Source organism: Podarcis vaucheri, assembly GCF_965113315.1.
Source record: "Podarcis vaucheri genome assembly, chromosome: 7".
Taxonomy (NCBI): Eukaryota; Metazoa; Chordata; class Lepidosauria; order Squamata; family Lacertidae; genus Podarcis; species Podarcis vaucheri.
Genome location: NC_138765.1, coordinates 56167635 through 56180653, shown reverse-complemented (window position 1 = coordinate 56180653; position 13019 = coordinate 56167635). Strand labels below are relative to the sequence as shown.

At 42.9% G+C, this 13019-nt stretch overlaps 1 protein-coding gene across 7 annotated transcripts in view; it reads right to left on the bottom strand.

Annotated features, from left to right (window-relative positions):
- The window catches only part of FTO (FTO alpha-ketoglutarate dependent dioxygenase), a 266159-nt gene that overhangs the window by 204996 nt on the left and 48144 nt on the right, over positions 1-13019 (bottom strand). For all 7 annotated transcript variants that reach the window (XM_082232944.1, XM_082232940.1, XM_082232945.1 and 4 more), the window contains exon 3: positions 8426-9086. In XM_082232944.1, the coding sequence (XP_082089070.1) occupies positions 8426-9086 (661 nt within the window). The remainder of the gene's footprint in view (positions 1-8425; positions 9087-13019) is intronic.

Genomic DNA, 13019 nt, shown 5'->3' with positions numbered 1-13019 from the left:
ATTATTGCTTTTAGCTGCATGCATTTAAATAGATAAATCAATATGGTTAGTCGACAAAAAATTCTGAAACAAACAACATCTTTGTTGCTATCATTGGATTGGAAAGGGACTTAGCAAATGATCTCTGCAAAGCCATGTGGGGAAGGGTCCTAGCTCAGTGGAAGAGCACATGCATTGCATACAGAAAATCCCAAATACAATCTCCAGGTAGGACAAAAAGTTTCCAGTGTGACATCCTGGAGAGCCACTAGTCAGTCTATGTAGACAATGCTGGACTAGACTCGGTATAAGGCAACTTTCTATGTTCTACAAGACATCAAGAAAAACCAACAGCCTTGCCACAAACTCTATAAAACATCAAAATTGGATAAATGTGTCAATTTGTTTGTCCATACAAACAGGTGTCAAGTGCAAGTTTTTCTGCAAGTTTTTATCCTGATCAATTTTCAATTTCCACCCTCCCCCCCAAAAAAAAACAACTTTAGGGTGGGAGAACAGATTTATAACTTTCATTATTTCACACACCAACCTGTGGACCAACACTGACCTCCTGGCTTCTCAATATTCAAGCCATCCATCACGTGAGGCTGCAGCAATGTTTATTTAGACTAGGGCTTTACTAGTCAGTCATAAAATATGAAAATGATTTCCCAGCTGATTTGGTACCAAAACACACTCATCTTTCCCCACCCCCCTTCTTTTAAGTATGCATGTGGGCCTAATTCCCATAGTTGTTCCTTCCTTCCGGGGACTCTTGATTGTGACATCAATAAAATAAGCAATGGTGGCAAACAGCTTAAAAAGCAACACTGCCAGAATCAATAATAACTTGCTTTCAAGGGCCTTCAATATTTTTTGCCTCCTTTTGGGAAGAACTCTTAACAATATTAGAACAGGGGACACTTTCTGAAAATGGCAGGTAAGAGCTTTCAGTGCAATCTGACCCAGATAGTGGAAGAAAGAGGTAATTTTTGGACGGTTAATTTTGTCTGTTAGGTTGCTTTCCCTTCATTTGTGCTGTTCACAATATGGCCTCAATAAAATATGGAACTACAATCAGAGACAGCAATTTCAATCAATGCTTCCTGGGGTGCCCTCATAAATCCAGCACCTTTGGAATGCACTCGTTAAAGCATCTCTCTCCTCTGCAGTTTGATCATTTTCTCCCCTTTTATTGCTTAAGTGTAGAATTCAAATATAGCCCTCACGCTGCCATTCCCGTTCCTCTCAACTAACGTGACTTATAATTATCACCACCAATTGAAGCGGATTATTCCCACTGTGCTATTTTGGAAACAATAGAAGAGCAAGCTGCTACTTGTTTTCAAAACGTCAGTTGCTCCAAAGTGACATAAACTTTGGCTGCAGCCGGGTAGCGGAGATGATGGTCTGCATGCAAAAGTTCCCATGTTCCATCGCCAGTATCTCCAGATTGGGCTAGGTACTGGATTTGCTTATCTGTGTGTCACCTTGCTCCCAGTCGTGGAACGCAAGACAGTTTACATGGAGTTTCCAGGAAATTCCCCATTCCAGCACTGAGATGCATGCAACAGTACATGTACGCCCCTCCAGTAGTGTGCATTCATGATGGTTTGTGCTCAGGATGCTATCGGAGGAGTTACACGCAATCTCCACTTTCAGTACTGTTGGTGTCTGCCAAAATTTTGTGGCGGACAAACTGATTTGTTTCCAGTTGGTGCATGTCCCATTACATTCTGCCGAAATCCTGTAATTTTTCACACTACAAATGGACGGTGGTAATGGTATTTCTCCCGCTTCTGTTGCGCTGAATTGAAAGACTGCCCCCTGACAACAGCAAAAATGCAGTAATATTGGAGAACGACTTATAAAGTGGAATGATGGATGGATGGTCCAGTATAAATCCACCACTAGGACTGCGTCAATGAAATGCTGCAGGACACACCTGCAAAAAGTTACTAGACCCCCCGACTTTCTAGTTTATCATAGTGCATCTACCACTTGACTTTGCTCGTCCCCTGCAGCAAGTGGGATAAACAAATCAGGATAAACGAAACAACCCCTTGTGTTATGTGCAAACCAGGGATCTAGTTTCTTACACCCTAAGAAGCCATGATCAGCAAACCAACAACAAATCATAGCTTCAGGTTGGCTAGTAATCATGGTTTGTTAGGCCATAGAGCAGGCTTCCTCAACCTCGGCCCTCCAGATGTTTTGAAACTACAATTCCCATTATCCCTGACCACTGGTCCTGCTAGCTAGGGATCATGGGAGTTGTAGGCCAAAAACATCTGGAGGGCCAAGTTTGAGGAAGCCTGCCATAGAGGATCTGTTTTACATGCAGAAGGTCCCTGGTTGAAAGCTGGGAAAGACTGCAAGAGCTGCTGTGAACACGGACCAATGGTCTGACTTAGGCAGCTTCCTATGTTCCTCAGTGGCAATGAAGCACAGTCCCCAGTACATTATGTCAAGCATTCCTAACTTGTTCACCCCGCTCCCATCAGGGGAGGAGCAAAGGAGTGACTGGAGAGTATGCTTGACTAGTGCTCATGATGCTATTGGGGAGGTCACAAGCAATCTCGCTTTCAATACTGTTGTGCATGCAAGTTTTGGAGTGGTGACACTACTTCATCTCCAACCTATACATATCCTGAATATCACAAATCTTCTTTGTTGCACTACAGGCCCGCCAAAGAGCAAGTATGTATTGGGGAAGCATTTCAAAACAAACTAAAACAGTATAAATTGACCATTTGCACTATTATTGTGCCAAGAACTTGTTGTAAAATAAACTCACAATAAAAGATAAGTCTGAAGGGGGTTCTACATTGGCCCTGTGCTCTCTTCCAGAAGGGTCAACAACGGTTTCTTTTCCAACATGTCTTCTGTAGTCGAGGAAGATGCCCCTAGAACTGGGCAGTCTTGGAAGTTAGTGGCCTTGCTTGCAAGGATTACCTCTGTTTTGTTTTGTTTTTTTCCTCCCAGAGGGTGACGTCTTTAAACTCATTAGTATTGCTAGGAAACTCTCCAAACACAGTTCCTTGCAGGCTGTACAAATTACTGCTAACTGACCTTGCATCTATTAAGCAGCAAATAGAAGGGATTACTGGTCAATTATCAATCCACGGGAACATTCCAATTGGTTTATAGAGTCATTAGCAACGAAGAAGCTGTCAGCTCTCGCCCAATCACAGATGCAGTGGAAATGAAGTAGCAGTTGCTCTGCTTAGCCAAGATATATATTTTTTTAATTTAATAAATATAATAATAATAATAAAGTACTCTGTGTTAGGGTGGAGGGACAACACAAATCGTACATTATGAAAGTCAGAAGTAATAAGCCTTTCATGATCGGTCACCATTGCAGTCAATCACTGGTTTGTTAGCCTGTTAAACATTAACTTGTCAACTAACAGATCCAGTTGTTTATTACTCTAAGATTTACACACTCAGGCAAGGCTTAAGAGGCAGCAGGCCAAGAACAATACTGGTGAAAGAATCCACAGAAAGGAAAACTCCTTCTCCGCAATAGAATAGCCTACCCATGTTACAGAGAATAGAAAGAATTGAAAACACACACACACTACGAGAATGTTATAGCAATTATTCATATATGTTAGTCTATGTCCACTTTAAAGAGTCACTGATAACTAAATTAGGGGATAAGTTCCAGGATCTAATATACGCTCACACACCAAAGCCCATCATCAAGCCTATATCCCCAGAGTGGCTGGAGAAAGCCAGCCAGATGGGCAGGGTAGAAATTTTTTATTTTTATTTTTATTTATTTTATTATTTTTATTTTATTTTTTACATGGTTACAAATACATGTACCTCACCTTGAGCTCATGGAGGAAAAAGGAGAGATACAAATGCAAAAGATCAATCAATCAATCAATCAATCGATTGATCGATCGATCAGATAGAATAGATACACAGACACCCTGGGCAATCAGACCAAGATATCCCCACACAGATCCTAGGAGTAGAAATAACTATTACATGGGACAAGGCTGCAAGAGATGGAATTTCATTAATTGATTCAACACCGAATCTCTGCCTTCACATTCTGGGTCACCGTACACAGCAACATAACCATATCAGAGTCAACGCTCTCTGCAGAATAGAACTATTGCCCCCTACAGAACAATGGTGGAAAAATCTGTTTGAGAACAACAGGCTTGGACTGTCAAGACTAGCGGTGACGGGTAAATATTAAATTCACGGCTCTCCATCCCAGTTCTCAAAAGATTTACAACTTTAAAAGCTATTAGCTTAAGTAGACTAGTGAATTCCACCTGTCATGAGTGTACATGAAATAGGAGGCAGCCTCCAACTGCTAAGACTCAAGTTATAAGGAACTACATAGATCAATGTCAACAAGTTTAATTGTATACCTAAATGCAAACAGGAAGTCGAAGCAGCTGTTGGGAGAAAACTGGTGTGATGCGTTTTCAGCAGCAAGCATCCCCAGTGTTAAGGATCAAGGTGCTCCACACAAAGGTAAACTGGCAGAGACCTTGCTCTGGGGATCTTTCATTGCAACAGGTCTACAGTACACATATTGCAACAGCATTCCTTCATTGTATGAAGGACTCAGTCATCTACCCAAGAAACTCTTGCGATCAGGTATTATATAGTAAGCTGTGTGCATTTGGCTCTTTGCATTCCAGAACTGCCTCCAACAGCAGTCATTTCATCTGGCTGCATTAGTGAGGTGAGACTGCAAGGCCCCCTTCTTTGGCCTGGCTGGGATCAATTGCCATTTAACTCTTCCCCTCACTGGCAATCATTCCAACTGGCTGCCTCAAAGAGGTGAGACAGTGAGGCTCGCTCCATCAACTTGGCTGGGGCCAACTGTCATTTAACCACTCATCTCCCAGGACTCATTTGGCAGATGCGATAACTTCAATTTGTTTCTCTTCTTCCTTCCTCCCAGGCAACTTCCCCCTTTTGCACTGTTTATTAAATTGTAAGCTAAAATCCAAAACTATGAACTGCATTGAGCTCATTGGCAGAAATCTAGCAATCTGTGAGGCAAATAGACTGGAACAATGGAATAGAGAGAGAGAAAGCACAAATGTATTAACTTCCATACTTCTACAATTAGCTCTGTGGCAAAGGCTTCTTGAAAATATTACAAAGAAAGAAAGAAAGAAAGAAAGAAAGAAAGAAAGAAAGAAAGAAAGAAAGAAAGATGCATATAGAGGATGCCTCTTCTGACCACTGACACAATTGCCATAATGGTCCCACAGAAAGATACAAGGATCATTATGACATTCTATTCAATAGGGCTAATCGCCTCTGCTTAATCAACCTATTAGCAAGTAGCAACAGTTCTGAAAAGTTTCCTTGGATTTTCAAAATGAATGGGTTACCGCCACGTTCTGCCAAGCAGAGAAACACAAGGTAGCTATTGATCAAACTGTTCAGAGTAAATTGGGAAACAAAGGCACTTTTGTAAGGTAATACTATCATATAACACTACACCAAGCACATATTCTGCCAGGTTCGCTCCCCTGCTAGGGAGATCCTGAGCTTCTGGTGCTCCCAATAAGGGCCAGACAAACTGGAGAGATATCAGTATTTCTCAGGAAGCTCTCAGCACCTTGAAAAACAGAGTCCCGATTTAGCTGAAGTCACCTTTTTAAAGGTCTGAGTGTAGAAATACTTCAGCAGAGCCGAGTCTCCAGTTACAGACTTCATAAAGGATCACAATTTACATAGGCATTGAAGTTCCAGCTTCTGCAATCATTAGGACAATATATGAACCCATTCACTTCTGAAGTAGTCTTTTTTTAGAAGTGTAATTTCATATGCTCTCTGCTTTCTCTTCCATGTTAACTGAGAGACCGAGCCTCTGCCCGCACTCCTTTTCACCTTTCATATCAGTTTCCCCCTCATTATCTCAGTACTGATCTTGGGGTGAGCTCCATACTGCATCAGCTTCTTGCAATATTCAAATAGAAATCACTCACAAGGGCTTCTCTCTAGGACTCCTGCCACTGAAGAACCTCACACAAGTGGGAACTATAAAAAGTGTGAGACGCAAGAGGGGAGAGGATGCCTGTAGTGAAGGAGAAACTTGAGAAACAGAGAGCTACCTGCCTCCATGGAATTTGTCCATCTCTAGCAGAGATGGAGAAATCTGTGGTCCTCCAGATGTTGTTGAGCTCCAGCGTCCATCAGCCCCATCCAGCATGGACAATGGTTAGGGATGATGGGAACTGGAGTCTAACAACATCTGGTCACAGATACCCCATTCCTGACATATAGAATATTGTCTCTTTTGGCGTGGCTCTACAGCAGGGGTTGTTAACCTGGTCCCTACCACCCACTAGTGGGCATTTCAAGATTCTAGGTGGGCGGTAGGGGGTTCTACGGCACAAGCTGAATCCTCCTTCCATCGAGCACTGGTGGGTGGTAAGGAAATTTTACCATCAAGAAAGATGCATTAGTGGGCGGTAGATATAAAAAGGTTGACTACCCTTGCTCTACAGTGTCTCAAGGAGAGGCCTTTGCCATCACCGGATGGTACCTGGTATGAAGCTGAAATCTTCAGCATGCAGATGGTCCTTCCCAGTTGCAAGGAATCATTGTGCAATGCCAGTACCAACAGAGACACCTAAAATGTTTGCTTCAGCTGTTAAAGGGATGCTCCCTCTTCAGTAACTTCTACATTATTTGGCTTATCCATTCCAAGTGCTTATGAATCATTCTGCATAGCCATAACTAACCCTTCCAAAGCAATCTGTGATGAAAATCTAAATGTTGTGAGAACTTACGTTCCTTCATGCAGCTCAGTCTAATAAATGGAAGTAATAAATACGTCATTCCTTGTAGAAAGGGTGGTTGATGTTTCAGGAATGATTACAAATTCAACAAAATTGCTATGGAGTGGGTAAGCTGGCAGGGGGCATTCTTGAGAAATGGTTTGGTTCACAGTAGCTTTGGCCAAGCATTATCTGAAGTCATGGAAAGAGTGCTTCTAAAATTGCATATAGAAGCAAGCAGAGCCAATGGCTGAATTCGGACATTGCACCAAACCATGGTTTATGCTAACCAAAGTTAACAACCCACCATCATGGTTTATGATCCCATACATTCAACAGACAAATAGTGGTTTGAAGCTTCTTGTCTGCTTTTGTTTTCCATTTCCTCATCCATATGTTCACTCCAGTCTGCACAGTGCAACAGTCTCTTGAGCCAGAGGAATGGCCATTGTTTATTTGTTTGTGAATCTAGGCACAATGCAAGCCACAGCTAGCACAAACTAGCTTCAAAATGTGGTATGCTATCGTGGCTTGGCAGCCCGTCGCAAACCATGGTTTAGTGAGCTTACATGGGTAAAAGCAAATCATAGGTTTGGTGTAACATCTGAACATAGCAATTAATAGTTAAGGTGCCCCGCAGGCAGAGGTTTCCAGTCCTTGCACTGCACCAACCTTGCTACCACCTTGCCCCCCCCTTCTGCCTCCTGGTAAGCAGCAGCAACGCAGGCAATGGGAGGTCAGGTGAGCCCCACCAGCTGCTACTGTTCAGGCTAGAGACCTGCTGCTTTAATGCCTTCTACTCCTAGTAAAGGCAGGGCTGTGCTGAGAAGCATGCTAAATGCACCGCTTTCACCCCTTGTGGAGGGTGACTGTGTGAAGTAGGGAGTCCACTGTAATCATGTAGGCTCCCTGCACATTTCAGAATCCTGTCCAGAGTTTGTAGGAATCCATAGCAGTGCAGCTTTGTTTTTGTTTTTCTAATCAGTGTTGTGTAAGTCACATAAAAAGCCTTAAAAGAAAAACCAGAACCAATATTCCACATTACTTTCCCCGCCAACAGGGATGCTACATTGGAAGGTGAAGCATCTGACAGGACCATAACAGTTTAGCACGCCTGGGCAAGAATCTGTGCAATGTTGTGAAAACATGTAAAAATCTCCTTCCAAAGTCAGAGCAGCATATTATTTACAAAGAAAGGAAAGTAGGGAAAATGGTACAGAGCTGAACCATGAATTCATATATGAAAAATTGCCCCAATAAAAGAGAGAGATGTCAAATCACAGCTTTAATAATAATAATAATAACAATAATAATAATAATAATAATAATAATAATACAGCCTTGGAAATAGGTATCTGTGGGAACCTGGAGAGCAGAGATTTGAAAGCTTTTGCTTTCTTGGCTCCTGATCAGCAGGTTAATTATAGCAACTAAAGTGCTCCTGATAAGGGAAGCTGCAGCAAATATAGCTGAGCTCACTTGCCTCTCATTCTCCCCCCACCCCTCCGATATCCAGAAAGATTGAGAGGGTCAAATAAGTGCTTACATGGGAAAGTGGGGAAGGAGGCGCATACAGTTTTAGGGTGCCTCTTTTGTGCACCGACCGCTTAGCCTTAGGGGTTTTAAAACCGCACTTAAGAGCGAGACCCGGTTTTCGTATTTGCTTTACCTACCTTCACAGCTATAACTGTAGACAGCCACTGTTGACCCTTCAACTAGATTTTCATCGTGGTGCCAACTCACAGCCATTTTCCCCATTCCAAAATAAGGCTCTTGTTTCAAGAACGGCATTTGTTGTGGATCCATATAATTTAATAAAGACAGGTTGTAAGATGTTCTCTCTTTCAGATGGCTATGGTCATTCTCTGGGACATGAGAAGGGCTTTGATCTTGCAGAATGGACCCCATCTCTGTAATGGAAGTAGCATAATCCTGATGCCTATCGATGACAGGAGAATCTTCCATTCCTTTTGTTTCGGCCAAATTCTGCTCTTGCAAAGCCTGGACGGATTCTCTATGCAAGTAGCAATTAAGTTTGATTAATGCCTTGCAAGCCTTGGATATTTCAGGATGGGAATAATTTATTTCATAACCTTCCACAGGCCAGGGGACCGTAAATAACCTTGTGTTCAAATATTTGTAGGTACATCCTGGGTTTCCAATTAATATACGAGATACCGGGGTAACAAAATCTTTCCCTTTGATCCTTACAAGATCTTGGAAAAAACAACCATGCTTGTGCAAAGTCAAAAAAGCTTCCTGAACTTCTTCATGGACCTCTTTGGGAATCTTCTCAGCAGTTCTGAGGACGAGTTTTGAATATTTTGTCTTCCACTAAAAAGAAAAGAAAAATCATGGATATATTATAAATATAAAACAGTTGCATACTTGAGGTGTTAGTTATGGCTTATCAACCAAATAAATATAGAGAGAGACTTCTTTGGAGGAAGAGAATCAAGACCTCAAGAGAAAACCCACACCGACTGAAGATTTAGAGGAGCCATCAGTAGTCCAAAGGCAGCCTAAAGAGTCCCATCTCACCAATGCTTTTGACTCCATTCTAAGCCCTGCCTTGATCCCTGATTCTCCTTCATTGCCACACACACCACTGACCTCAGAAGTGTAGGCAGCAGTAGATCTGATGAAGAGCTTAAGTCACCAAAATGTCCACCTGGATAATCGACACTCAAGGGTCTACTCAGGAAAAGGGTGACGACCCAACTGCAATCAGTCACCCAGTAGAAGCGGAGCTGGCAATAGGTGGGAAACCATTTCAGACCAAGGGCCAAGTGCCCTTCTGGGCACTTATGCCAATGGGTGCAAATATTACTTTTGTACCATAGCCCAGTTTTGTACACACCCATCTCTATCCTCCATCCAAGCACAGAAGAGATATTATCAGATTAAGTACACACTCCAGCCAGGCGAAAACTCAAGGAGGGTGTGAAGTAAAAGCAGTGAGGGGTACAGATGAAGAGGATGTGTAGCCTTGAAAGAGTCCCAAGGGCCAAACAGAGAATTCTAAGGGTCACATTTGGCCCCTGGGCCAGGGGCTCCCTACTCTATTGTTTTCCTACTTGCCTCTGGACTGTGCTAGTTTTTATGCTCATTAAATCACCAGCTCATTCACATCTTCCTGGCAAGGCTCCCAATCTGACTCCAGCTCCACACCGGATGCGAGTCATGGGTTGGTATACCACCTTAATCCATCAGTCCTCTTATTATGTTGTTACAGACTCACATTAAACGCATCTTCGTTTTTCAAAAAAAATCAAAATCAAAACGTTTATAACAAACATACATATATACAATAAAAATCATGCCAAAAATTAAATTCAGACACCATCAACTAGCTATCACAGACTGACATTTTCTTAACTACGTGCATAAGCTTGGCAGCCTAGAAAAGTTTTCAGCGGAAATTTAAAGATTAAAACCAAAGGTGCCTACTGCATCTCTACCAGCAGAGCATAGGACCAGGCTGGTTTCTTACTACAGTCACAAATGAGCCTCGTCAACTCTGGGGACAACCAACGAGGCTTCTGTAGATGACTGCAGTGACTGAGCTGGGATACAAGCGTTTAGGCAGTGCCTATGGTACCTTTAGTTGTTCATGTCTTTGTAAATTAATACAAGTACTTTTCACCTGGCTTGGTAGTAGATGGATATTTAACAATGGTGTCACATGTTGTCAGTCATGTGCACCATCTGCAACTTGGCTGCCACATTCTGACCAGCTGGAACCCTACATAGAGTGCATTGCAGCAATTCAGCCTTGAGGTTATCCACCCATGGACTACAGTGGTCCCTGCCCAAGAACGGCCATAGCTGAAGAACCAGCTGGTGAAAGGCACTCCTAGTCACAGAGGACACTTGTATCCAGGAGTACCCCCAATCTACACATCTGCTCCTTTTGAGGGAGTGTAACCCCCCTCCACAAAAGATAATGTGCCTGTCTCCCAGACTACTGGAACATGGGATTAAGATCTAGAGATGTGTTGGAAACAGACCAAATTTTCAGCAATGGCCAGCAATCTCGGCATTTGTTGGCCTTGTCCTACCAAGGTCCACAGGGTCTTGATTAAGAAGACAGCGGTTGTGTGAATCTGTCTCAAGAAACAGGAGGAATGACAAGAAGATAGTGTAAAAACAAAGGAAAAGTCTGCAATGACACATCTATGGGGAAAGCATGCCATGCTTGTTCAAAGGCTGTAATATTTCACTCTCCTGTTAAAAACTGGGAGTTAATGTGTTCCACATTTTAATGCCAGCCTAATGAGAGGCACATTACCTTTTGGCTTGTGAACTAAAGATTACATGCTTTGAAAGTATTTTATCAATATATCTTAAATGGTGTCGGCGGGGTTTCTGCTCTTTAAAAGCACCCTAAAAATGTTGTGCTTATTTTTATTTTTAAAAATCACACATTGGTATCTCAGAAGAAGAAGAAGAAGAAAATTCAGGAAATGGAAACACATTTCCAACACATCATCTCAGAATACCGGTCGGTCTTCTTTAATTCTCCAGCCAGTCATCCTGCTATGTCCTACATCAGGAAAGCATTAAAAGATCAGAAGACCAAGAAAGGGGAAAAGAAAAAGGGAAAAAAGAAAACCCCATGGAACTCATACTGGACACTTTTACTGATTGAAGGAACAAAAAAACAAAACAAAAAATCCCGTGTAGTTTGTGCTTTATCTCTGACAGCTAATATTAAAGGTCACCTCACTCGTCATGCAGATAAAAGCAGTTGCATGACTGGACACTTCCAAAAAGCATACAAAACATTTCATGCTTAATTTTTTAACATGTCCATTATCCTAGAACAAAATTTAACACGCCCATAGAAACTTGAGGCCCCACTATGTATTTTCAGCAATCTACAAATCATAAAGCCTGTGCTTGAAGGAGCCAGGATGACCTCGTCACTCAAGTGACAACAGCAAACCGCAAACCAGTGAGGTAATCTCTGGATAAACAAGTTGGCACTTCAATTCTACATTATAAGATAGTAACATTTCACTCAAAGACCTCATTTGTATGGTGTTGATGTTCCTAAATGCACGTTCCTCTTCAGAGACTCATGACATAGTTCCAAGTATCATTGAATCATCGTGCTAGGCTTTGAAGAGGTTTCTTCTGAAACAACTTCTTTTCTATACAAAATTCATTGCTGTGCCCTACTGCTGCATTAATTTTCTCTACTGAAAACGGGCCACATTTGCACACCATGACGGACTATGTTTTAGTGCAATGTGAATGAGCCAGAACAAGGGGCAGTAGTGAGCCCTAGACCTACTGGTTGAAATGTGATTTCAAACTGGCTTCTTTGAAGCATACCGTAGTTAATGCTCACTGTAGTATGTCAGTCTGGACAACACAATAAACTACAGTTTAGGTAAAAAAAGAAGTAAAAGCTTTTGAACTCCTCCTTCAGGCCACACAACAGTAGGCAAGGGAGGTGTGAAAGCCTGAGACTCACTGTGAATCATTATGGTTTGTTCATGTCACATTAAACTATGGTTTTGCACCACACACAAATACAGCCAACCTTCAAGGAAACTAGCCCACCCCTGTCTTCTTTTACTGCTCCGACAGGACCCCCCAATCCAATTCTATTCCCATATTATTCATATTATTCCTAGTTGTGATAATAATAATAGTAGTAGTAGTAGTAGTACCATATTTTTCGCCCTATAGGACGCACTTTTTCCCCTCCAAAAATGAAGGGGAAATGTGTGTGCGTCCTATGGGGCGAATGCAGGCTCCTTGGCTTCAGTGATAGCACTGCGAAGCCTAGGAAGCCTGCGCTCCGGAGGCTTCGTGTTACTTTCGCTGAAGCCAGAAAAGTCTGCTCTTTGAGGCTGGCGGTGGGGGAAAGCAGCGCTTCCCCCCATCACCAGCCCCAGAGGATCGGGGGGCAGCGGGAAGGCGCGCAACGCCTTCCCGCTACTCTCCGACCTGGCTTTGAGGATGGCGGTGGGGGAAAGCAGTGCTTCCCCCCATCGCCAGCCCCACAAGCTGGGTCGAAAAGCCCGCAGCAGCCGCGCAGCCTTTAAAGAGCACGCCGCTCTTGGGGGCTTTTCCCCAAGGAGAGAGAAGGGACTGACTGGCCGTTTCAGTCCCTTCTCCCTCCTGGTTGAAAAGCCCGCAGGAGTCACGCGTGGCTCCTGTGGGCTTTTGCGGGAGGTGGGGGAATTCCACCACCTCCCGCAAAAGCAGGAAGAAGGTCTTGGAGTAGTGCACAGCCTGCGTGCAGCCTGTCCG